Source organism: Stenella coeruleoalba (genome assembly GCF_951394435.1).
Source record: "Stenella coeruleoalba genome assembly, chromosome: 3".
Lineage (NCBI taxonomy): Eukaryota > Metazoa > Chordata > Mammalia > Artiodactyla > Delphinidae > Stenella > Stenella coeruleoalba.
The window spans coordinates 1,310,177-1,334,622 of NC_137148.1; the positions used below are offsets into that span (position 1 = coordinate 1,310,177).

At 59.8% G+C, this 24,446-nt stretch overlaps 1 protein-coding gene across 3 annotated transcripts in view; it reads right to left on the bottom strand.

Moving 5' to 3' along the window:
• Positions 1 to 24,446, bottom strand: part of LPCAT1 (lysophosphatidylcholine acyltransferase 1) — a 41,290-nt gene that overhangs the window by 11,893 nt on the left and 4,951 nt on the right. For 2 of the 3 annotated variants that reach the window (XM_079918224.1, XM_079918223.1), the window contains exons 2-7: positions 11,705 to 11,847; positions 5,883 to 6,097; positions 3,440 to 3,552; positions 2,067 to 2,127; positions 1,715 to 1,773; positions 158 to 192 (exon numbers count right to left, since the gene is read on the bottom strand). In XM_079918224.1, coding sequence (XP_079774350.1) covers positions 158 to 192; positions 1,715 to 1,773; positions 2,067 to 2,127; positions 3,440 to 3,552; positions 5,883 to 6,097; positions 11,705 to 11,847 — 626 coding nt within the window. Of the gene's footprint in view, positions 1 to 157; positions 193 to 1,714; positions 1,774 to 2,066; positions 2,128 to 3,439; positions 3,553 to 4,243; positions 4,300 to 5,882; positions 6,098 to 11,704; positions 11,848 to 24,446 lie in introns of those variants that run through there. The other variant, XM_079918225.1, reaches the window with a different exon arrangement.

Below are 24,446 nucleotides of genomic sequence, written 5' to 3' on the forward strand. Positions count from 1 at the left end.
CAGCTAGCCTCCCTGGGCCGAACCGAACTGCCGCCCAGCAGCAGTGGCCCTGCGCTCCGTTTCTGCCTTTGCTAAAGTACGCAGCACGGCGGTCACTGGAGCGGGCCTGCTTTCCTGGGAGGACAGGACAAACAAGACAGGGCGGGGTCTGACTTACGCTCCGGGGCCTTGCCACGTCCAGGTGATGGTGTCCTGGGGGCAGGAAAGGAGCGATGAGTCAGGAAGGAAGCCGGGCATGCCGGCCTCGCCCCGCCCTCGCCCTGGCCGCCTGGGACCCCAGAGGCGCTGTCTTCCCTACCAGCCACGTCCCCTCTGGGGCAGGGGAGAAGGGGGAGCCCACCACCGCAGGTCCCCCCAGACTCGCTCACCTCTCCTCCCACGGCCCCGGGGTCACCCATCCCAGCATCCGCCCAAGACCCCGTCCTGCCCCCCTTCTGCCTCCGCCTTCTCCGGGCGCCCGGGGCAACTTCAGTCCACACCCGGACCTGCTCTGTGCTCTGCAGGCCCCGCCCTGCCCATCACCACCACCTAGCCAGGTGATGCTGTTGGCAGCCCCGTTCCAGCTCCACACCCACTTGAGCCCCCAGGGTCCCCGCCTGGACTCTCGGTCAGAGACGCGCCCCCGACGGTCAGCCCCGGACGGGGGCAGGGAGCACGGAACAAAGCCACAGGGCCGCATCTCCCCCACCCCGTGCCTGCCCGGGGTCCCACGGGAACATTTCAGATGCCCTCCATCCTCAGCCGCCTTGGTGAGGACCGTGGGTGACACATGTGCTTCTGCCCTGACACCGGTCACCCACCAGGGCTTCCTTCTCTCGCAGGCCTGACACCCACCTGCCCCCTATGGCTCCTGGAAACCCACCTGCCACGGGGCGCCCCACACGCAGTCCCCAGCCCAGCCCCCTCCACGCAGGTCGGTGCTCAAACCTTAGCCAGCCGAAGAGCACGTGACACAGACTGAGCGCAAGGCGGGGGTCACCGTTCCCCGAAGAGCCCAGCGCCGTGCTTCCAATACGCGGATGCAACAAACTTAAAAAGGGGAACATCTAGAATCCTACACACAGGTGACGGATTCTCATGCTCAGAAGCTGGCTGGCGAACGCACCTCTTCAGAGCTGTAGGGACAGCTGTGTCTGCCGGCCCGTGCGGCTGCCACTCCTGACTGGCGCTCACACACTGGGCCTGTCCACACCCATGGGCACACGGTCAGTGCACTGACCTTGGACCCCAGGGCCCTGGCCCGGAAGAGGGAGGGCTGAAAGCCCCTGGTGCCCACAGATGTCACACGGGGGTTACAGGCAGGGCGGCCCAGGAGGCGTGCCCACAGGCACCAGAACCTCGTCCGGGCCCCCCACCCTGCGAGCTGAGCTGGGGCCCGTCCAGATCACCTTTCTGCACCTGGCAGAGGGACCACGGAGGTACTTAGCCTCTTTCCCTCCTGCTGCCAGCCTCTGGGAATTAAATATTCTCAGTTTTAAAGTGTCCCAGAGTGCGAGCTGGGAGGCAAGAGCCACTGGGGACCCGGGGGTCTCACACCTACACGTCAGGCTCAAGGAAGGGCCAGGGCTTTGCGATCCATGAAAGCGGGACTTGTGAGCTAGTGCTGGGGAGTGTGGCAGAGTGCCAGGGTAGATGGAGACAATGTCCTGAGATACCGGGCAATTCTCAGGCCCAGGAAATTCACTGGACATTCGTGCCAGGGAAACACACTCACCAGTTTGTTTGGGTACCGCAAAACCACCGGCTGGACGGGAACTCCTGGGATAAACGCACCTGCAGAGGGAGAAAGGGACACCTCTTATCTCCATGGCAGCAAGTCCCCTGCCCATACTTCCCGTGTGGGTCTCAGAACAAAGTGGGCTTCTCTGACAGGCCTTCCCGGTCAGCGGTCATTCAGTGCTGGGCAGGTTTCCTCAACATCTGTGCCAGCCGTGGACACTCAGAGAAAACCCCAGGGTCACAGGAAACAGGCACAAGGGCATCTCCTGGGTGAGGCGCTTTGGTGGGAGTGAGGGTCTCCCCCACCTTCTCGAGGCAGAAAAGAAATAATTAAGAAAACTACTTACCAGGCTTGAAGGTAATTAGGCAGGTCCTGTTGGTACAAGTGCCTTCTGGGAAAATCATTATCTTGAAATGGAAAAAAAAATCAGCATCAAAGGGACAGTTCCGAGTTCACAGGGGCCAATTTCACAACCTATTTCCTCCAGCCCTGATGTGACTTAGGCACTTTAATTATATTCAGTTGAAAAAGTTAAGATGCATACAGAAGGCTTCAGTAATTTCCCTTCTGACTGCTGGTTTGACTAAAACCTGGAAGCAACGCAGGTACGCGAACAGCGCGTGCCTCCTTGGGCGGTGGGATATGTGAACAGGTGGCCTTAGCGCCCACCTGCAGCTGCTGTGCGGACGAGATCCCCCTGCCTGGAGCCGGCAGCCACGAGCACAAGGCAGGACGAAGGTGCAGGGATGGAGAGCCCGTGGCTGAGTACGGGACCTGGGGTGGGGTCGGGGAGAGGCTGGGGCCGGGCCAGCAGCGCAAACACCCATAGCATCGGCGGCGGAGTAACGCCTTCCTCACCGGGACCTCCAGTCGCTCCAACTCCTACTGACTTCCATCAACATAACGTAAGCTAACTTTCCCCTGCGTGGTGGAAAATACAGCCCGTGAGGCTGCTTTCAATCCTGAGCCCCAGAGAAAGATCATCTCCAAGGGGCACCGAGTCGGCGTGGGACCGACCCCAGCACGCCTGCGGGTCAGGCAGGTGAGCTGAATGGCGGAGGGGCTCAACCTGTTCTTGTGTGGATGGCAGCTGGAGGCCCCGGAAGCACAGCCCCCAAAGGGCTGCCCGTCCTCGGGCATGGGTGCCACAGCAAGGCCTTCAATGTCTTCCGAGCGGCCAGAACCCAGAGTCCTGTGGGACCTCCGGCTTCTCGAGGTCGGCTCGAGTGAAAAGAAAAACTACATACGCAGCGTAGGTCGAAGGCACCCACAGCTAACACTGGCCGAGGCCCTGCTCCCCGGCCCGGGGCAGCCTTCCCGATGCCCCGAGGGAACCAGACGCACGCCAGACAGACAAGCCCGGGACTCTTAGAAGCAATGGGGTACACCTTGCAGCCTAAGGCAGTATTCAGACATGAGACCATACTGACCCCAGGGTCAGGGCAGCTGGCTCTTTCCGACACAGAACTTAAAAGACGATTCGGGAACTTGAGATGCATGAGAATCGTTTCCCCCTATTTCTTTTATTTTTAAAACGCCAGAACCCAAACTACCTGATAGTCGGCACGTTCTTGGATTTGCACTCATCGAAAATAAAACGCAATGCAAGGAACCCAGCCTCCGGGGAAAGCAAGCTCTGGCCCTCGTGCTTCCCTTTCCCCTCCAATCCCTAAGGTCGCCTCTAGGAGAACTGCTGAGAACGCAAGCAGCGCGGCACACCTGCGGCCACTTCCCGCTGGACTGCGCCCTCCTCTTGATCACCTCCACCGTCTTCCTGCGCGAATCCTGGTCCATCCGGGACACGAACACCGGCCGGATGTACTTTATCAGAGCTGAAAGAGAGGGGGGCGGTGCTTGTGTTGCGGTGCTGCTCACAGCGCCCGGTGAGAGGTGAGCCCCCAGAGGTGCCCCGAGGGCTGTGCCGTGGCGCAGGCAGGCAGCCAGCCAGCCAGCGCGGACCACGAGGGACCGGGGAGGGGGGGCACTGAGGCTTCAGTGGACTTAGAGGATGGCCAGAAGCCCTGCAAACTGCGGGGCCCACAGTAACAACTCCAAGCGTTCTCAGATGACAAATCAGGAGAAAGAGACAGATGGGGCTGACCCCATGGGGCGTGGAGAGCCTTTGGTCACCCGTGTCACTGGTGGGGGGCTGTGGGGGGGAAGTGGGGAGGCCCCAGAGCCAGAAGGGCCTGGGGCACGTGGCTCAGACCCCACCAGCCTCGCTGCGGGCTGAACTGTGTCCCTCAGAGACACAGGCTGACGTCCTAGCCCAGGTGCCTAGGACTGACTTCGTTTGGAAACAGGGGCTCTGCAGATGCCGTCAAGTTCAGATGAGGTCACACTGCGCTGGGGTGGGCCCTGATCAGTGACTGGTGTCCCCGTAAGGAGGAGAGAGGGAGAGATCGCCACGTGATGACAGAGGCAAGGACGGGGTGATGTGGCCATGGCCGGGGGAGGCCCAGGAGAGCCGGGACCACTGGAGACCGGAGGGCGGCCTGGGATGGACTCTCCCTTGGGACCAACCTGCCGACACCTTGATTTTGGACCTCTGGCCCCCGGAACAGTGAGAGAATATACATTTCTGCAGTTTTGAGCTCTGTGGTCTGTGCTGCTTTGTCACGGCTGCCCCAGGACACTCACACAGACCCCATTCCAGCAACACACACACGGCCCCCAACACGCGTGTGAGGTCAGGGCTCCCTGACCGAAGCTGATGGCGATACCCAGCCCACTGGTCCTCTCGAACGAGGATGTAAAGGCGGGAAGATACTTCTTAGAAAACTTTGCACTGATGGCAGGCAGAGGCCGTGGCAGTTGGTCCCTCCTGGGCCCGTGAGGCCACGTCCCCACCTGCTCTGCCCCAGGGCCACACCTCGCTGGTACCAAGATGAGCTCTGAGCTTCTTTTCTGAGCATTTCTGTTACTTGTAAAGAGTAATATTTCATGACTTACGTCTTGGAGGTCTTCCGAAAAGCAAAGAAAAACCATTTTAAAAAAGAATAAAATTCTATCTAGTTGGGTCCATGGCACTCCCAAAATCTAAGTGGATCTCAGTGATAGTTTTTCCCATGTCTTGAAACATTTTGCTTCTTCACCAAATTGGAACTCTTTTATCCTTCCGCACCAATTACTCCTGATGCTGCTAAAAAATGACCATGAGAAGGAAAGGGAGGTTCGGTGGAATCACCCAGAAGGCTGGGGCGCAGGGAAACAGGTGAGCCCAGCGACCGGCCTGGCCGAGCACGGCGCCGCTTCCCAGGGGGCGAGGGGGAAGGAGGCCGGCTCACCTGGCGGGGGTGGGTTTTACCGGTCAGAGCTACTCTGTCTACACGGCAAAGAGAAGAAAGTGGATGAGGAGGCTTTTCCCAATTCCTGGACGGACGCGAGGCCCAAGGCGCGGAACCCCGAGGGCTCTCTGGACCCAGGACGGCAGGGGTCCCCGACTGCGCATGTCCGTGGGGACCCCACCCGAGTCCCACCCGAGAACTGAACGCTTCTGAGGACAGAAGGGAAACGCAGTCTCTGTCCCGCGAGCCCCGAGCCCGGACAACAAGGGCCCGACGCCCGCTTCGCCGAAAGGCCGCGGGCGGCTCTGTGGTCAAGACATTTGAAGCGGTGGGTAAATGCATGGGAGGGGCAGGAAGGAGCCTCCCCTGGAGCCTCCGGAGGGAGCGGGGCCCTGGGGCACCTTGATGGCAGGCTTCTGGTCCCGGAGCCGGGAGAGGACGCATTCCTGTGATTTTAAGCCCTCAGCTTTGGTGACGGGTTACGAGGTCTCAGGACGCTCATACACCTGGATTTACGGTACAGAAACTAACTCAATGGGACAGTTACTGAGCTGTCCCCAACTTCTAGAGCTTCTGTGTGATGAGGGCGACACGTTCTTGTTAGAACTTCAAGGAGCACTTCAACACCTTATAGCCAAGGGCACTTGCGTGTTCATAAAAAATGAAAATCCCAACAATATCACAGAAGAAATCACAGAAAAGAAAACAGGGAAGCAAGGCCCGGTGCCTATTTCACGTGGGCGTGAGCTGTGTGGGCGTGGCCGTGTGGGCGTGAGCTGTGTGGGCGTGGCTGTGTGGGCGTGGCTGTGCTGTCACCGTGATCCGGACTGGCCGGCACTGGGGGTTCACTCCCAGCAGGACGGGGGCTCACTCACTTCCCCATATCGGGATGTCCCTGCTCTCCGCCTTCATCACGATGGAGGACATCGTCATGGTGACGGGGATGGCATCGAAGTAGGAGGAGTGCGGTGCCAGGGTGAGGATGGCGGCCTCGGCGGGCAGTGCCCGCCGCCCCTTCACGGCCACGCGGTGGAAGCCGCCGGCAAACCACATGGTGCGCATGATGGCCTTGAGCAGGACGTCCACGACCCTGCAACAGAAGCGCAGCTGTCAGACCCAGGCCTGGCGGGGGACGCAGCCCCATTGCCCACACCCCATCAGGGACTGTGCCAATCCCAGGAGACCTGCCGCCACTGTCACTGAAACATCCGAGGAGGGAAGGGAAGGCGGCTGTGCTTTCTTCCCTCCGACTGTGCACGTGGGCAGCAGAACGCTGTCGCATCCGTTCACTCAGGAAAACGGAAGCCGGCTCAGCCCCGTTACAGGGACAGCAGCATGTGAGAAGGGAGGCCCCCAGGACAGAACGAGAGACACAGACACGTCGGGTGAGCTCTCAGCATCCTAAGGATATAAGTTTTAAATGAAAAGAAATCGTCAGCACCTAAAATGCACGCTGAAATGTGGAGAGGCGGCAGAGCTGAGGTCAGGAGCAGAGACGTGCTGGGTGAACCTCACCCTCGCCTCCCGCAGGCGGCCTCAGGCTCCGGGATGCAGCCTTTTGCGGATGAAATTAGATGGACAATAAACTTGGAAAACAGAGTAAAAATCAGGCTAGATTAACTGAATTTGCTTCTTATTTATTCTTTTTTAAACATATGAGAACGTAAGCATCTAAACCTGCACATTCCCTTTCACGGGAATCTCTGACACTACAAACCAGATCACTGTTCACGTCCCTGAAACCGCGGTGAGTGATGGCCCGGCGGGCGAGTGACGGCAGGCCACGCACCCGAGTCCTTGGGAGAAGGACCCATGTCTCGCTGTGCTGCTGTGCTACGTGGGCGATCAAATTGGGCAAAAGTCACTGCATAGAAGCACAGGAGCCTCAATCCTTACTGGACTGATTTCCCAAGGGGCTTAACAACCCTCGCAAGAGAATTCCCAAGATGAGCCCCGACAGGTCTGAGCAGGTCTCTGAAGCGGCACCGCGCCTGCAAGGAGCCACCTGGAGACGACCTCCTCCGACCACGGGCAGGTCCCGCACAGTCAGTCGCCCACGCAACGCGGGGCCACGCTGGGCGCTGCGTCTAGAGCTAGGTGACCACAAAGTGCGCACTTCCATCGCCTGTTCTGCTGCACAGTTTTAAATGCACTTCTCTGCATGCATGTTATTCTTCACGATAAAGTCATTTACAAAAATAAAAGCCAATGGATGTCAGCTGATGCACAAGGAGAAAGAAGCAAGACTGCGGGGGAGGCTGCAGTGGGAGCGCAGCCAGTCCCAGGAAGGCAGGTCCAGGAGGAGAGCTGGTGAAAAGGGGGTCAGATCTCAGCCCCTCCATCGGAGACACACCCGCCACCTCTCGGGTCCAAAGGTCAAACAGTGACCGTGATGTACTGGGACAGGAAAAACCAAATCTGATAATTCTCTAAGGTCCTGGAGGAATTCTGTCCCCAAGCTGCCTGTGGGGAAGAGATGCCTATGGGTGTGGGTACCGGCCTCAGAGCAGAGCCCCGGCCACTGCCCAGTGCAGGGCCAGCACCACGGTCCCCAAGGCAAGGGCACCAGTGACACCGGAGATGCCAGAGCTTCTCCAGGGGAAGGGAATCGGGAGACAGGTCTACATGCTCAAGGGCAGGGACCTGCACCCCGACTCCATCTGTCGTTCATCACACAGGTGGACACCTCAGACTTGGACGTGTGGGCAGAACCAGCTACATGATGGATAAGAGGAGTATGACCCTGAGGAGACCCGAGGGCAGGCATCGGAAGAGACGTGTAAAAATCCACACGAATCGGGACATTACAGTGCCAGGAGAGAGGGATGCTCTGAAAAGGTCCAGAGGACAAGAAAAAGAAAATACTCTTGCAAATCAAAAGTCTCATGCAGAAATACCGGTTCCCTAAGAAGGCTCAAAAACGCGGAGAAGGGGACCTCCCAGAACATGCAGGAAAAAGAAAAGGACGGAACTATCAGATACAAAGAAAACAGTTTCTCAGAGTTGAAGAAAGACCCAGATCTCCAGCACCATCGCAAGGTGCTCAGCAGAATGAATTTTACGAAGAAGACTCATGTTATTTCCTTTGAGAATTTTTCAAATTTCCAACGACAAAGAGAAGACTTTAAAACCTCCCAGAGAGGAACGAACGGGTTTCTAGCATCAAAGCTGCAGGTGTCAGCAGCGCATCTCCAAAGCTCTGGGGACGCATGACGTGAAACCTGCAATTCTATACCCAGTCACACTACCCACCAACACAGAGGAGAGAATAAAGACGTTTCCAGACACAAGATGTGAATGAGTTCCTCCTGCACATCTTCCTTCTGAGAACCCAATACTTCAGAAAATCTTGGAACAAAGACAAAGAAAACAGGCCCAGGAAATGCAGATCATGCCTGAGAGTGCAGCAGAAGAGAAACACACGCCACGCAGCGGCCAGGGCCCTGGACCCTCGGGGAGGAGGATGAATCCCAGGCAGCGGCCGCAGGACTCTGGGGGTGGAGAATTTTGAGGCTACACTCAGGGCTCAGTATTCTCTTGGTTAACAGGCAAAATAAAATCGGAAATTCTGTGAAATGGAAAACACAATACAAGAAGTAAAGTTCAGACTTGACGGCACAAAGCAGGCAGATGTGCAGGTGACTCTGACAAACCGTGTGAGAGAGAAGCACATGGTGATGCCGCCCACCACCGTCACCCACCGCAGGGCCCCGCGTGTGCAGATGCGCAGGCCGCCCGGTGCCCCTCGGGGTTGGGGTCCGACCCCGACAGGCCCAGAGCTCGTGGCTCCTTCCCCAGGGTGACAGAGGCAACGGCAGAAAAGCCACACACACGCGCGGAGGGCGTCTGCGTGGCGCTGGGAGGAGGGACTGCAGGCCTGCCCTCGGCCACCCTCCCTTCCCCACCACTTTGCTGTAACCACCAACTCGCGTTACTCCAACGAAAGTGAGAAACGCCACCAGCATACACGTGGCGACTCAGAGTCGTCATGGAGATGACCCAGGGATGGACGTCCCCACACGGGGCACTCAGGAAAGGGCATCGTCTGCGATGGACCGACTCATGTCGCCCCACATTCCTATGCTGAAGCCCTGACCCCCAACGTGACTGTATCTGGAGCTAAGCGCCAGTGAGGTCCCGGGGTGGGACTCCGATCCAGGGGACCGGTGTCCTTACAGGACAGGAAGAGGCCTTGCCTGTGAGGACGCGGCGTCTGCAGGTGGACGGAGGTCCCGCCACGAGCCGTGGCTGCTGGCCCTGACCTCCCACTTCAGCCTCTAAAACCGTGAGAAACGAATCCTGCTGTCTGAGCCCCGCCGTGGTACCCGGTTGTGACGGCTGAGCTGACCCTCCTGAACCCTGAGTCGGCCAAGGGCCAGGGCCTGCAGGACTGGTCAGCAGTGTCTCCTGCCCTGCCTGGTTGGGTTCTGTAAGAAGTTTTTACAACACTCTGTGTTTTGAAACACAGAGTCTTATGCGAAATTGTGTCGTCCTCCTTTCGTTGAAAACCCAAGATTTTATTTTAGGAAGGTCTGACTGACATTAACTTATATTCAGCAAAAATCCTCCCTGATCAAAACAAAACTCTGCTCAAAACCGCACAGCTGTGCCTGGCGTGAACCAACCCACCGCCGCAGCTGATGACGTGACGTCCTCTACTCGGAGTCCTGTTACTTTAAACCTGTTTCCTCCTAACTCCCCGTGTCCCAAACTCAGGACCTGCTGTCACTGTGTTTCCTTTGAGGAGCTCGGGGCCGGGTGTTTGTTCTTGTTTCCACGGAGCCCAGGGCTGTGCACCGAGTTTCCGAGAAACACTGCTGTGTGGAGACCCCGTGGGCTGCAGGGGGTGGGAATTCAGTGTGGGCGGCATGTGCAGCTGGGGTACATGCCAGTGCACATATAAACACACTCACACGCACACACGCACACACACGCACACGTGTACACACACACACGCCCATACGCACATAGACTCAGGACGACGCTCAGGCTCTGCGCACCCGAGCACCCAGAGCTCCCGGGAACCTTAACCCCACGTCTCCCCACGTGGGGCACATCAGGTGTGCACGCCACACACACACGCACACACACACGGTGCCTCTGGGAAGCGAGCGGCTGTCGGAACTAAAGTTGGCTGTGGCCCGTTTATCACCCGATGAGACCAAGTACATTACCGCAGACAAGAAAAGCTACAGGGAGTCGAAACAGGGAAACCGAAACAGCCCAGAGTCACCTGTTTTGAAAAGACAGACGCCGAGGTTGTGCGAGGTTTCTTCCTTCATGGGACAGGACAGCAGGGAGGCAGGGGAGCCCAGCCCCAGAACAGAGCGGGGGGAACAGGGAATTAAGACGCTTTTGATCAAATCATTCGTAATTTGTAAAAACCTACAAAATCTCTGCTTTCTAGCTCTGGGTCCTCAACCAAGTGAAAACTGAAATCCTGATTCCGATTTGGTCTGGATTTATTTTGCTTGATTATATATTTGATACCAAATTCATATTTTACAGTTAAAACTTTAAAAAAAAACCCCAGATCTCAAGGTAAATCATGATTTCCAAAGAGATTAGAAAACCCAGCTGTCTATGCACTCGTTCACTCTTTCATTCATTCATTCACTGACCCATTCATTCATTCACTTGGGAGAGACTTTCCCGTCCCTCAGGCCAGGCTCCGTGCAGGGGGCACACCCACGGAGACAGCCACGTCTACCTTCTGGTTTCTAGGGAGGGGGAGAGACCATGGTTCACTTGAAACTGGGGATGGTCTGAGGACGTGAAATGTTACCACGAGGAGGGTGAGGGGTCCCCAGGCACCATGCTCGTGAAAGGCTCCGAAAACCCTTGAACCTTAACTGGCCGTCTCTGCCCTGCATGTAACTGCTGTTCTGACCATGGCACGTGGGCAGCGGGGAACCAAGGTCCAGGATGGGCGCCCGTTTCCACAGCCTCTCAGGGCATCAGCATTCCAGCAGCTCAGACACTGGGAGAGAAAGGAGGGGCCTGAGCTGGTCCATAAACCTTGCGGGCCGGGCAGCAGGTAGTTTAGGCTCTGTGGGCCTGTGGCCTTGGCCACAGTGACCCCTGCCCTCCAGGACAGCAGCCCTGGATGGTGTACAAATGAACGGGCAGGGCTGCACCCCAATAAAACCTCATTCACAAAAACAGGCTGCAGCCGACCCCCGGCCCTGCGCTCAACTAAGAACACTTCTGTTCTGAATAAACCGTCCAAGGACCTTAGGAATGATCAGAGATGCAGACACAGGAGGCGGCCAGCAACCTGGTTTTATGACCGGAACGGTGTCTGCTAACACACTGGAAATACTCACCAAAATCCTTCCCATAGCTCAACGTTTTCCTTCACTAGAAACGGCGTGTAGTTTGAGTTAAGGGACAGCTTTAGGTATTTAAATACACGAGAACATGCTGTGGTTTCATGTCCTTTTGTGAGGCCCCTGTTGGATCTTCACTTAAGGTGGATTCACACGTCCATCCACACGAAGCAGAGACCACAGCAGCGGCAGCAGGCTGACGTGCGGCCTCGAGGGCAGCGGACAGGGAAGCGCGGGACCCCTGTGCTCAGGGCACAGCACGGCGGCCACTCGGCTTGCGGGGCCCTGGAGGGAGCCTCAGGGCAGGATGCTGGCAGGGGGAGCGTGGGCCTGCGACACGCCCCAGGGCCCCACAGACGTGCACTCACCTCCGCCACAAGGCCAGGGGCTGCTCTGGTTCCTGCTCAGCGGATCCCAGCGAGGCCACAAGCGCCAGGGGCCAGGCGAGCAGCATCATGACGGCGGCGACCAGCAGCCGGATGGGGAAGAGCGTCAGCGTCATGACGGCCACCTGCGGGGACAGGGCACGGTCACACGCGGGACTGTCCTCTGGGCTCCTCGCGCCGCCCCGGCACCCGCCTCCCGCGGACGCTGCGGCCCAGTCCCTCCTACAGCCACCGAGGGGACGCCTGGGGTCGGGGTGCTCTCCCGGCCGACGGCGCTCCGCCCACTCCCAGCACCCCCAGCAGGCAGCCCCGCCCCCGAGCCCCCTCCTCAGCGCGCCCAGCAGCCCCTGCACACAAGGATGCTTTCACGGGGCCACAGGCACAGAGCTGGCAGGACTGGGCTCAGACCACAAGGAAGACGGGGACTCGGGGACTCTCCAACCCCAGGAAGTCACAGACGGGATGGGGGCCCAGCAGGGAGGGAGGGGGGCGTCCAGAGCCACGGGCCTGGCCCGGTGGACGCGGGGAAAGCAGGCTAGGGCTCCGTGGGGGGCGGGCCCTGCGCACGAGGGGGACACGCGGTGGACGGGCAGCCGTGGCTGAGGCGCCAGCATTTCTGCGTGCAGTGAGGTTCTGGCTCCACACGGGGCTGGGGGACATTCAGGAACAGCGTGTTTGTGATGAACTTGATCTCAGGCGGTCGATTAGAAAATAGGGGAGCGGAGGGATGACGAGACAAAACTCACGGAGCCTTACAACCAACAGATATGAGTTTCTGATTATTTGCAAGAAAATACACTTGAAACACGTAGGTTTGGTGCACAGGAGACAGGAAAGACGGGAAGAGACCCAGGTCCGTGGTACCGTGTCCAAGCTGCTCACCCCACCACCCGCCACGCCCGTCTCTGCCGCCTGCAGGCCTGCACGCTGACCGTTCCCTGATCCTCTGGGGTCTCCACCAAGGCCAGCGCTGCCCGACAGGAATACAACGCAGGTCACGTGTGCCGTTTTACATTTTCTAGCAGCCATGTTTAAAAACACAAAGGTGATGAAATTAGTTCAACGTGCAGTTTATTTAACCCAACACGCCTAAAATACCATCATTTCCGCACGCACGTGGCACAAGGCGTGGACGAGCCAGTTCACACTATCCTCATCACGTCCAGGGCATCCGGCGTGTTCTGTGCTCACGGCACCTCTCATTCACGCGCCACATCCTAGGTGCCCTACGGCCACGTGTGGCCTGTGCCGCCCATGGCCGGTGTGGGTCCAGATCTCCATGTGCTGTGGCGATGGCGACTTTGAACGGCCTCTCCCCCCGCCTTCAGGGGCTGGGGTCCCCTGGCTGAACCTCTGGTTTCAGCACAAGGTGGAACAGGGCCGGTGACCCCGGATCTGTCGTGGCCGCCGCTGGGGACAATGCTTCCTGTTAAATGGTGGTGGTGGGGGGTCTGCTCCAGGGGGTCAGACAGAGCAGGAACGTGCTGGCGGGAACGTGCCTCCCACCCCGGGTTTTCTAAGCGTCTTGTTTTGGGGTCAGCGTGAACGGGGTGAATGTCACCACAAGTCTTCCCTGCGGGATAATTACGTGCTCATCTGTCACCCTGTCCACGTGACCCACGGCAGCCACGGCTTCTCTGGTGTCACAACCTCGGTTCCAGCGCTGGGAAGCCACCTCTCTTAAGGCCTCTCCAGGTTCGTTTGCCAACATGCGTCTGGAAGGCGAGCCTGGTCACGTCCCCCGCACCGCCGTCCTCGGGTCCTGCGGTCACCACGCCAGACACCAGCCCACCTCGTTGGAGGAATTCCTACGGAGCTTCCTGATGGCTGTTCCAATGCTTTTCATTGTTTATCTAGATTTCCTATTTCTTATTTTCTGGAGTTATTTCAGTGTTTCTGTCAGGGAGGAAATCTCTGGGCGTCCTCAGCAGGCTTCTCCTCCCACCCGACTCCCCATCGTGCATTTTCAGGATAATCGTGCGAACCGCTGCCCTGAAGTTACATCAACCCTGCCCTGATCTAGGCGTCGTTCATAGCCTTTGTGCTTCTGAGACCCTTCAGGCCCGTGCTGACAGACAGCCCTCCCCTTCGCTAATCTGTTTACAGAACCACTTGCGCATTTGTTCCTTATCTCTGCTGTGACCTATTCAGTCGCATTGATTTTGTATCTTATAGGGGCCTCTCTCTTCCACTCTGAGTGTACCCTAATGTTCTTTCTAACTTCTTGAGGAAAGAGCCTGGAGCATATTTTCAGAAATACCTTATTTCCCCCAAATTCACATGGAGAAGGCAGCTTTCTCTAAGGACTTTAATTCAATCCCACAGGTTTTAAAATGTAGCCTTTCCTTCATTTCAAAACATATCCTCTTCCATCCTTGCTGTTGTAACTTTGCTGCAGAGGGAGGGCAGAGACACCCCACCTCCTCGCTGGCGGGGCGCTGCCTCTCGGTCTGCCTGTCACCTCGACGGCCCAGAGCTCCGGCTCCGGGGGCTGTGCTGGGAGCCCCGCGTACCCGCTCGTCCTATGACCCGTGGCCGCTGCTCCTCCAGGTTGCAGGGCAGCTGAGCCACTGGATACTTTGCGGTGTGTCCCCATAAATGGACCCTAAAGCCGGTGCCCGTGCCTTAGACAGAAGGCAGGCAGCAAAGCGCCGGACAGGAGCTCCGGGGCCAGCACGCTCAGAGCACTCGCGGGTCGCGGACACGCCCCGACTGCGCAGCCACATTCCATGGCCAGGACGGCTGCTGCTGCAGGTAACAGAAGAGAACAACAGAGCTCAGGGCTCCAGAAAGAGCACCCAGTTTCCCCACGGCTTCTGAGGCCCCGGGGAGGCAGCACCCCAGTCTGTCCGGACCAACTGGGGTGATGACGAGGCGTGAAGGGGTGACCCTGGAGTCGGGGCAAGTGCACGGTTCAAATTGCTGGTTGACGAGCGGACGGCGTCCCGCAAGCTGGCTCGCCGGCCACTCCCCGCGGACAAGACGCGACCACATTTGCCTCGCAGAGGATGCATCTCTGTGTGCCTCGGGGAGGCGGTCCTGGTGTCTGAGTTTTGCAGCCAGTGGGGAAAGGACGTGTGAGTGACCACACAGCCTCGACCCTCGGCAAACAGGCAGGCCTCCCACAGACGAGATGGGCAGGTACCAACGGAACGCGCCGGGGTGGGGGGGCGGGGTGGGCAGGAAGCACGCGGGGGCCGTGGAAATTGCTTGGAGGAGGCGGGTCCCTTCAGGAGCCCACGGGGGGTGGGGGGACCGGTTTCCTGAGATGTTGCCCACAGCTTCAGCCCTGGGCCGTCACCGGGGGCCCATCACCCTCAAAAGTGCCAGATCAACTGTATGGTCACCCTTCTCGAGGGCCACACTAGGGCTTGTAACACAACCCTTGAGGGTGACGTGCAGTGAGTGCCCAGCTGAGCTACTTGGATTAAGCCATTAGAAGTTGCCTGCGAGAAACCGTCCCATGGAAAAGGGGCTTAACAGGCACAGACGCAGACATGCGAGTCCTCTGCACGTCCGTGTCGTCGGGCAGCCGGCTCAACCCAGACCTGAAGGTGCACTGCCCACTCTCGCCCCGCACACTTCAGCACGAGCCCCTAGCAGAGCGGGTCCAGGCGGTGATCCATCCGGGCCCAGGGCACCGCTTCCTGCCCAAAGGACCCAGGGCCCCAAGCACACGGTGCACTGGAACGCACACAGGAAGAGCCACGCGTGATGGGAGCCTCACGCCCGCACGCCTCAGGGCACACGCTCACGTCCACGCACACCCTCACCCACACCTCTGCTTATACACGCTCACACACGCGCCCCAGCCTCCCTGGTTGCCTTTGGACGACCCTACGAAACCATCTCCCGATCGTGACACTGGCCTAGGGGCAATGTCAAGCTTCGCGCTGCCTGTCCCGTGAGACTGTCCCTCGGGACGGCCAAGGGGTGGAGGGGGCGTGTCCGTGGGGGCGTCCACGAAGGGCTCGCACAGGCGTCCAGAACCCACCATCCAGGCACGTGTGTGTGACAGAGGGTCCTGCCCGGAAGCAGACCAGCAGGTGGGCGGGGCTGGGCGTGCCCGACAGGAATGGGATCTCTCTAGTTGTGGGTCAAGCCACCAGCTTCCAGAAGACACGGACGACCAGCAAGCAGTCGGCAAAAGGAAGGCCAGGAGACACAGATGCACCAATACACTGTAGGAAGAAAACCAAGACGACAGGCTGGACGGGGACCCTCTGATCAGAGTGTGTGTCGTGGGGGTGGGGGGTGGGGGGTGGCGCGGCTGTAGCCAAGAACCCGCCCCGCCCCGGAGCCGGGGTGACAGTGGCCTGCACAGCGGCTGCCAGCGGCTTTGTCCTCGAGTGGCAGATACCCACGGGATTGCTACTGGTGAAAGGACGGAGTCTGGGCTCTGCTTGCAAATCACTGGTGGGGGAAGAGGGGGTGTCAGTGGGCCCAGAGGGGCCGTAAGGGGGGACTGCTGAGGTGGGGAGAGGGGGCGGCTCGTTGCGTTTCCTCTGCTTTGGTGTCAGGGGCTGAACTGTGTCCCCAAATTCATGTATTGGAGTCCGAACCCCCAGCACCTCAAAATGTGACTGTCTTTGGAGGTCCGTCCTTTAAGGAAGTGATTAAGGTACATGAGGTCACTAAGGTGGGCCCTAATCCCATGTGACCGGGGTCCTCATAAGAAGAGGAGATCAGGACACAGACATGCATGGAGGGAGGACCACAGGAGGACACGGAGAAGACGGCCGTCTACACGTCAGGGAGAGAGGCCTCAGGAGGAGCCAGCCCTGTGACACGGGATCTCAGCTTCCAGCCCTGAGAACGGGAGGAATGAATTCCCGTGGCTTGAGCCGGCCCCTCTGGGGCGCTTTGCCGCCGCCCTAAGCAAGAACATTTGCTGTAGTTTGACACTTCCTGTGATAAGGACTGTGAAAGTGACAATTTCGCTTTGGATGTGAACAGTCTCCAGTTCCCACTGAATTCATCGAATCCACCGGTCCAGAACTATCCAGGTGCAGCACCTGAGGTTCCAAAGCCCGGCTCAGACCAGCCCGGCAATCACCCCTCCTCCCTGCCAAGGCCACCAAGGCCGTTGGCATCACCCACGTGCAAGTCGGTCCAAGTGCCTTATGTTTCACAACCAACGAGGAAACATAACGCGTTACTTAAGAGACAAGATCTCTAGAGAGACCCAGGCCCTCGCCCAGGGAGGACAGGCCCCAGGGGGCTGCGATGCCTGTGCCCTCGAGCACACGCCTGCTGAGGGACCCCGGTCAGCCGTGCGAGACCCTGACGCGACACGTGCGGCCAGGACAGCACTAGGGAATCGGTGTCAGCAGCTTGGAGAACACAGCGGCCGCGTTACAGGCAGAGCAGACGCTCCAGATGCCGGGTGCCAGCACGTCGGGACCGTCAGCACGCTGACCGGCAGGCCCAGGAAGACTCTCCAAAGCCGCCTTCCGATGCCAGTGCTTTCATCCTGGGAAGAAATCCCGCCATTCCAAAGGAACCGCATTCACCAGGAGGCTGGAGGGAAATGCACTCCCTCCTATGATGAAAGGAGATGTAATAAGCCAGCACACACACAGCCAGCTGGCCACACAAACCCGGCGCTGAGCCCACATCCTCAGCCATCATCTCTCTTCTCAGAAAGTTCCTGAAAATCATGCTGATGGAAATAGAAAGGGGATTTCCCTGGGGGCGCAGTGGTTAAGAATCCGCCTGCCAATGCAGGGGACACGGGTTTGAGCCCTGGTCCGGGAAGATCCCACATGCCACGGAGCGACTAAGCCCGTCCGCCACAACTACTGAGCCCATGTGCCACAACTACTGAGCCCATGTGCCACAACTACTGAAGCCTGAGCACCTAGAGACCATGCTCCGCAACAAGAGAAGCCACCGCAATGAGAAGCCCGCGCACCACAACGAAGAGTAGCCCCGGCTCGCCGCAGCTAGAGAAAGCCTGCACGCAGCAACGAAGACCCAACACAGCCAAAAATCTATAAATAAAATAAATTTTAAAAAAATCCTAGCAGGACTTAAGAAAAGAGAAAAAGGAATAGACTTTGCCCTCGTGCGCTGGGTGCTCGATTTACCACAGTCACCACAAACCATCCTCGGGCAGTGGGTAAGATCCATGAACTGAGAGAACAGATGTGGACCATCAGACGTGTTGGCTCCTGACGTCATGTGGCCAAGAGCTCTGCACCACTGCCCACAAGGCCACTGAGTGCAGAGCCCAGGGCCCACTGGTTCTGCTGGAGTCCACGTGCTCCTGAGTTTCTGGGAATAACCACAGCTCAGAGTTGGTCCCCAGGCCGTGAGGACGGTGCTGGAGCCTCTGCTGCAGTTGAGAACTCGGGGTCAGGGGTGGGGAGCTGTGTGTGGACACTGGGCCAGCTGGCGGGCCCCGCTCCCCAGGGGCTGCTCCCATGGGCGTGCTGCTGGTAGCCGTGGAGCTGGATGCCACCCAGGGCGCCACCGGGGGACAGGTGTGCTGAAGGTCACCCCTGTGACAGACACCAGGGGCCAGCCAGGGGAGGAGCGATGAATTACACGGGACACAGCCGACACATCCCAGGGCGACAGTCGGTAAAAAAGGCACGAAACAAGACGGGACAGACCCGTGCAAGCCAATTAGATGACTTCACAACCTGGAATGAAGTGTTTTCAAGGATGGCGGACCTCGGTGAGCACACAGAAAATAGGCCAGTCACTCACGGTGGTGGCGTTGAGGGGTAGGTGAAGCCTGGCTTAACGGGGGCGCCACAGGCACTGCCAGCACAGGGGCCTGGGGCGCACGCAGCCAGCATCCAGGGTGCCCTGCCCTGTGGGCTCCCCAAACCGACGAGGATGGGAGCCCAGGACGCAGGCGCTGGGCTGACTGGTGGCCACAGGAAGCGCCAGAGGCCAGGAGAGCCCACACGGCTCCCAGCCAGAGAACCCGGCACGGGCGCAGCGAGCCACGGGGACGGCTCACCAGCTCACAGCGTGCAAGGAAGCAGCGCCAGGAACACGACCGTCAACTCCCCGCAACTCAGTTCACCCTCCCAAACAGTGTGGGCACCCAGTGCGGGACGCAGGCAGGCCGCCAGAGGGGGCGTCAGCGATCATCCTTCCAGGGAAGGCAGGGTGCAGGCCACCCCCCAGAGAAAGAACGCACCCACAGTGCATGGGCTCAGACGGGCGGGGAAACTGAGGCCGGGCCAGGAGGCGGGGCGGCTTCCCAACGTCAGCCGCCGGTGGGAGCAAAGCCAAGTTTCGAGGAGCAGCCTGGACCAGAAGGGGCTGCCCTGGCGGCGGAGGGGGCGGGGGGAGCCCAGGCCTGGGACCCCCTCCCTCCCGTGAGCACCCTCACATTCTCGGACCCTGGCCTGATGCGGACGAGGCCCCTACACTGACGTCCCGGGAGAGCTGGCAACAACCCCCAAAGGGACACCCAAGCTGGCCCTGCCCACCCGCCTGTTCCTGGACACACACTTGGGAGTCACACTCGCCACCTCTCTTTCTTACCAACTCCTCCTGGCTCCGCCTCCAAAACAGATCGGGGCTCAGAGTTCTGCACGGCTGCAGAGTAACCCTTTGACCCCAGGCTCCCTCACGGGCGCTGCCGGACACACTGGCCTCCTTCCTCCATCTCCCTGCACCTCCCTGCCCAGGGGGTCCTTCCCCAAGCTGCAGGGCCAGGTCCAGCACCCTCTCACCCCTCGGCCACAGACGAGGGCCAGAGGGTGAGGAGTGAGGGAGTCAGACAGGCGCCCTGGACCTGACCCGGAGGAGCCTCCCGAGACAGGTCAGCTGCAGTCCCGGTGGGGCACAGAGCTCACCCCTGCAGACAAGCACAGCTGGGGTGGAAGGGGAGGGAGCAGTGCGTCTGGGGCTGGTCTTGTGCTCTCCTGGGAGCCTGGCCCTGGTCACCTCCAAGCTCTTCCACGTGGAGCAAGTAAGAAATGAGCCTCGCAGATTCTGCAGAAAGATCTCCAAGGCACGTGGGAGAAACACAGGAAGGCCTCACCTAGGGAATCAATCTTTGCTTTGCTGTTACTTACATGCATTAAAACAAACAAACAAACAAACTATAAAGCCAGCTGTTTTTGAGAATCCCACTTTAGAGTAGACAGAAGATGCTAAACTGCCAAGGTGACACCTGACGCCCTGGGCAGCCGGTGGCCGCACCCCAGCCTCGCTCGGGAGGAAGCCGGCAGAACCTTGAGGGAACCCTCCACCTGCTGGACGCAGCGGCGAGGGAGAAAAAGCCACATCTAACTTTACTTATGTTTCTTAGGAAATGCACAGTTATTGCCACGGAGTCTTACAAGCCGGCACAGTGAAGCCACAGGCCCTTGGAGGTCACAGCTGGGAAGGAGAAGTACCAGCTCCGGACCCGATGCCTGAGATGCAAAGCGAGCAAATCAACCTGGAAGCGCATCCCCTCCGCTCACCCCCATCAGCAAAACACCTTCCTTAATATAAAATGCCTTCCGGTCCAAATCATACACCGCCTTCAAATAGGAGATCAGCAGTCCTTTTCCCAACTAATTCGAATAGTTAAAATACTTGAAAGCAAAAGCGAAACAGAAAAGGCTGGCGTTCTGAAACGTGGCTGTTCCCTGGACCTCGTCACACACACAGCTGCTCTCCAGAAGAGGCTTCTCTTTACCATCAGGTGAAACACTAGGTGTGGCCAGAGCTCCGAGGGGTCACCAGCGAGGGGGGCCCAGGGGCCCAGGTCCTGTCCTGTGCTTATGCAGCACTTTATGTTTACTGGGTACCTGGGCTTCTTTTGGGGGTTTGCCCACTTGCATAAATCCTGTGCCCAAATTCACACTGGACTCATCTGTCTTTTTCTTGCTAAGGTGTGACTGTCTTCTTGACCTCAGGCCTCCACTGACTGACCTCTGAGGTCCTCCATCTACCTGTGTGTCTATTAGGATAACCGGTGCCTCCACTCGGGAAAACTCTCCTTCCAGAGCCCATGCTTACTGTGTATAGAAGCTATTTCTTCCTAGCTCTCCCACTCAAATCTAAAATTAAATATAGCTTTTCTAAAGAGCTATTTTTTTCTTTCAAACTCTCAAGCAGGCCCAACTTCCGCACCATCCCAGTGGTCTCTATTCAAGAGCTTTCAACTCAAGTGTTAGCGCATGTTGCCTCATCCGGAACCTCCTGCAAAATGAGTGTCTTTCGGTAGTTCACCGGGTTTACAAATCCGTCGCGCGGTCCGACGCAGAGCGATTTTCCTAGGTGACCATATTCACCGTTTTCAACCACAGCTGACAGGGTGATCTTGTGAGGCCGCAGTGAACACCTGTGCAGCTCTTTGAGCGACCAGACCCACTTGGTCGGAGGGAACCCTAAGCGTGACGCCCTGCAGCCCAGGCGGCAAGGAGAACCACACACTGGCCCTTCCTCCTCCCAGCCGGGGTCCGAGGGCTCCAGGGGGCGGGTCGAAGTCTTCGCATCAGCTGATCCTGCCGGGCTCGGCCTGCGTCTGGCCGCGGCACTCACACTGGCCTTTCACGGGGCCGGGGCATGCCGGGGGTGGTGGGGCCCATGGTCCACAGGCAAAGGAGGTGGGAAGGCAGCCCCAGGGTCAGCGGTCAGCACGGAGGGGCAGTTCGGGGGCCTCGGGGGCAGTGCAGCAGAGATCGCAGCCCCGGGGACCTGAAGGAGGCCGGGCAGGGCACTCAGGCCAGGCTGGAGGCCTCAGTACATTCCAGCAGATGGCAGAGGAGCCCACCCGGGAGGCCAGGGCAGTGGACGCTTGGGACACCGGGAGCCGCCTGCCACGTGGACTCCGGGTCTCCAGGGCAGTTGAGAAAGGCCCCTAGGATAATAACTGGTGGGATTTGAGCAAGGCCGGAAGGAAGTGCAGGGGGAGAGCCTCCCACGTGTGGGAGGGGAGGCTGGGCCTGGAGGGGCAGGGCGGACACGTGGGGGGCGCCCACAACCGGTGCCCCGCCCCTGCTTCTGGCCGCCGGCGCCCGCCGGGCTGGCCTCTGGGTCTTGCCCACACCCTCCCTGGCCCTCCTCATTCCTCCTCCGACGCACCCAAGTTTTGTACCAAATCTCATCTTCTCCGGGTTTTCAGGACCGCTCTGCTGGAGACCAGAGCTCTGTCCCGGGGTCCCCGTGATTGCGATCTGCGGTCTCCAGCTGTGAAATTCACAGTAAAGCAAACCCCAGGCTGGAGCCCTTCTGTGGGAAGGACGGATGGGCAGCAGCAGAAAGGCTGGAAGGTGTAAGCCTTCTGGGCCGGACGCTCCACCAGCACGAGGCTCAGATCCCAAAGCAAGTGCTGGTTCAGGAACTCGGCGACACCTGACCTCCTTCCCCAGGCATCTCTCCTGTGGGGTTAGGACACCCGGTAATTCTGTGTCTGCAGAAAGGGAGCTTCCAAGGCTCCGAGCTCCCCACTGGCAGAAGCGGACCCAGGGGGCTGCAAGTCCCACACAAAGGTGCCGAGGCTCAGGCCCCGGGGTGCAGGGCCCACCCCACCAGCACTACCAGCAGCCTGGTCCTCGAGAATGTCTCCCCGAGGGGCTGAGAAACACGGGAGGGGGGAGGGGGGGCAGCTGAGGCGGGGCACCTCTGTGTCCACAAACAACACACTGGGCCGAAGGGTGCCACCCGAGTGAGTGCCAGGGCCCAGAGGTAACGTCTGCCGACTGGCTGGCTCACCGCAGGTGGCTATGAACCCCTGGCTGTGTCGCAGGACACGGCGGTCCTGCCCTCGGGGCTCTCGCGGCCGGCTCCTACCTGCACCCCTTCTCATGTTTGCACTGTCTGAAGCCAGGAGCATCCTACCACGCCTGGTGGGTGGCCAACAGGGGCAGGACACACGGGAAGGGGGGCCTGGGGTGGTCCCCAAGGCAGGGATGGAGGAAGCTGTGAGAACCCCGATGACAAAGGACCCGCCCCCCCACCCCCACCCCTCGCCCACCGCACAGAACGGGCCTGAGAGGCTCCTCGCTGGCCCCTGCTCACTCAGCTCAGAGCCGCCCAGACGTCAGACCCACCCTGGCTTGTGGCTCAAGGAAATCCCTTATCTCCAGGGCCCTTACTGCAGGGTTTGAAGAAGAGAATCTCGAAATTCCAGACCTGCAGCATTTCCCGCTGCTTCCACCTGTTCAGCAAATACCTGCAGGAAGTGGCGGGGCCCTGGCCAGAGTGTCCTGGTCCCCCTGCTGTGGGAGCCTCTCCAGCAGCCTCGGGCCCTCTGGGGCTCCCAGCTGCAGGCAGCCCCCCAGCTGGGCACCTCCTACTCACCCCACCCTCAGGTACCGAGAGCACCCCCAGGACATCCCAGCTCAACTCCAGCCCGACGGCTGGAGGCCCCTCACCAAAATTCTGCCTCCAGGCCTGTGGCTGTGGGGAGCCCCAGGGAACATCCTGGCCCTACCCCCAACTGCAAGGGGTTCCCCCCAACCACATCCTGTCTCTAATCCCAGCTCTGGGATGGCCCCTCTAGCTGCAAGGCGACCCATGGGTACGTTCTGTACCTCCCCCAGCAGCAGGCAGCCCCCCAGAACACCCCAGCTCTGCCCACCCCCCCCCGCCCTGGTTGCAGGTAGCCCCTGGCCCGCCAGTTCCATCGTCATGGGCTGGGCTGGTCCCGGCACTGGGCCCTGGGGCTGCTCAGGGTAGCAGGAGGGGGGAGGAGCCTGGGGCAGCCCGTCCCCCAGCCAGGCAGTCACTCCTCTGAGCAGCCTGGGGAAGCGGGGAGGTGACCGGTCGGACAGCTCCTGAGGACCAGGTACAGGTGAGGCAGTGATGGAAGGAGAGGGCGGGGCCAGAGCAGGCAGCCGGGAGACCATTGCACTGCGGGAGACCACTGCACTGTGCGGAGGCCACTGCACTGCGGGAGACCACTGCACTGCGGGAGCGACCACTGCACTGTGGGGAGACCACTGCCCTGCGGGGAGACCACTGCACTGCGGGAGACCACTGCACTGCACGGAGGCCACTGCACTGCGGGAGACCACTGCACTGCGGGAGACCACTGCACTGCGTGGAGGCCAGCGCACTGCGGGGAGACCACTGCACTGCGGGGAGACCACTGCCCTGCGGGGAGACCACTGCCCTGCGGGAGACCACTGCACTGCACGGAGGCCACTGCACTGCGGGAGGCCACTGCACTGCGGGAGACCACTGCACTGCGTGGAGGCCACCGCACTGCGGGGAGACCACTGCACTGCGGGAGACCACTGCACTGCACGGAGGCCACTGCACTGCGGGAGACCACCGCACTGCGTGGAGGCCACCGCACTGCGGGGAGACCACTGCACTGCGGGAGACCACTGCACTGCGGGAGAGACCACTGCATTGCGGGAGACCACTGCCCTGCGGGGAGACCACTGCCCTGCGGGGAGACCACTGCCCTGCGGGAGACCACTGCACTGTGGGAGACCACTGCACTGCGGGGAGACCACTGCACTGCGGGAGACCACTGCACTGCGGGAGACCACTGCACTGCAGGAGAGACCACTGCACTGCGGGAGACCACTGCACTGCGGGAGACCACTGCACTGTGGGGAGACCACTGCACTGCGGGGAGACCACTGCCCTGCGGGAGACCACTGCACTGCGGGGAGGCTGGAAGCAGAGTGGCCCCGGCTACTCTGGGGGGAGGGAGGAGGGGCTCCACATCCCACATCAGCCCCTTCGTGCCGGGTGGTCGCAGGCCAGCAACCAGCCGCAGGAAGGGAGCCAGGGTGGGGGACCAGGGCTC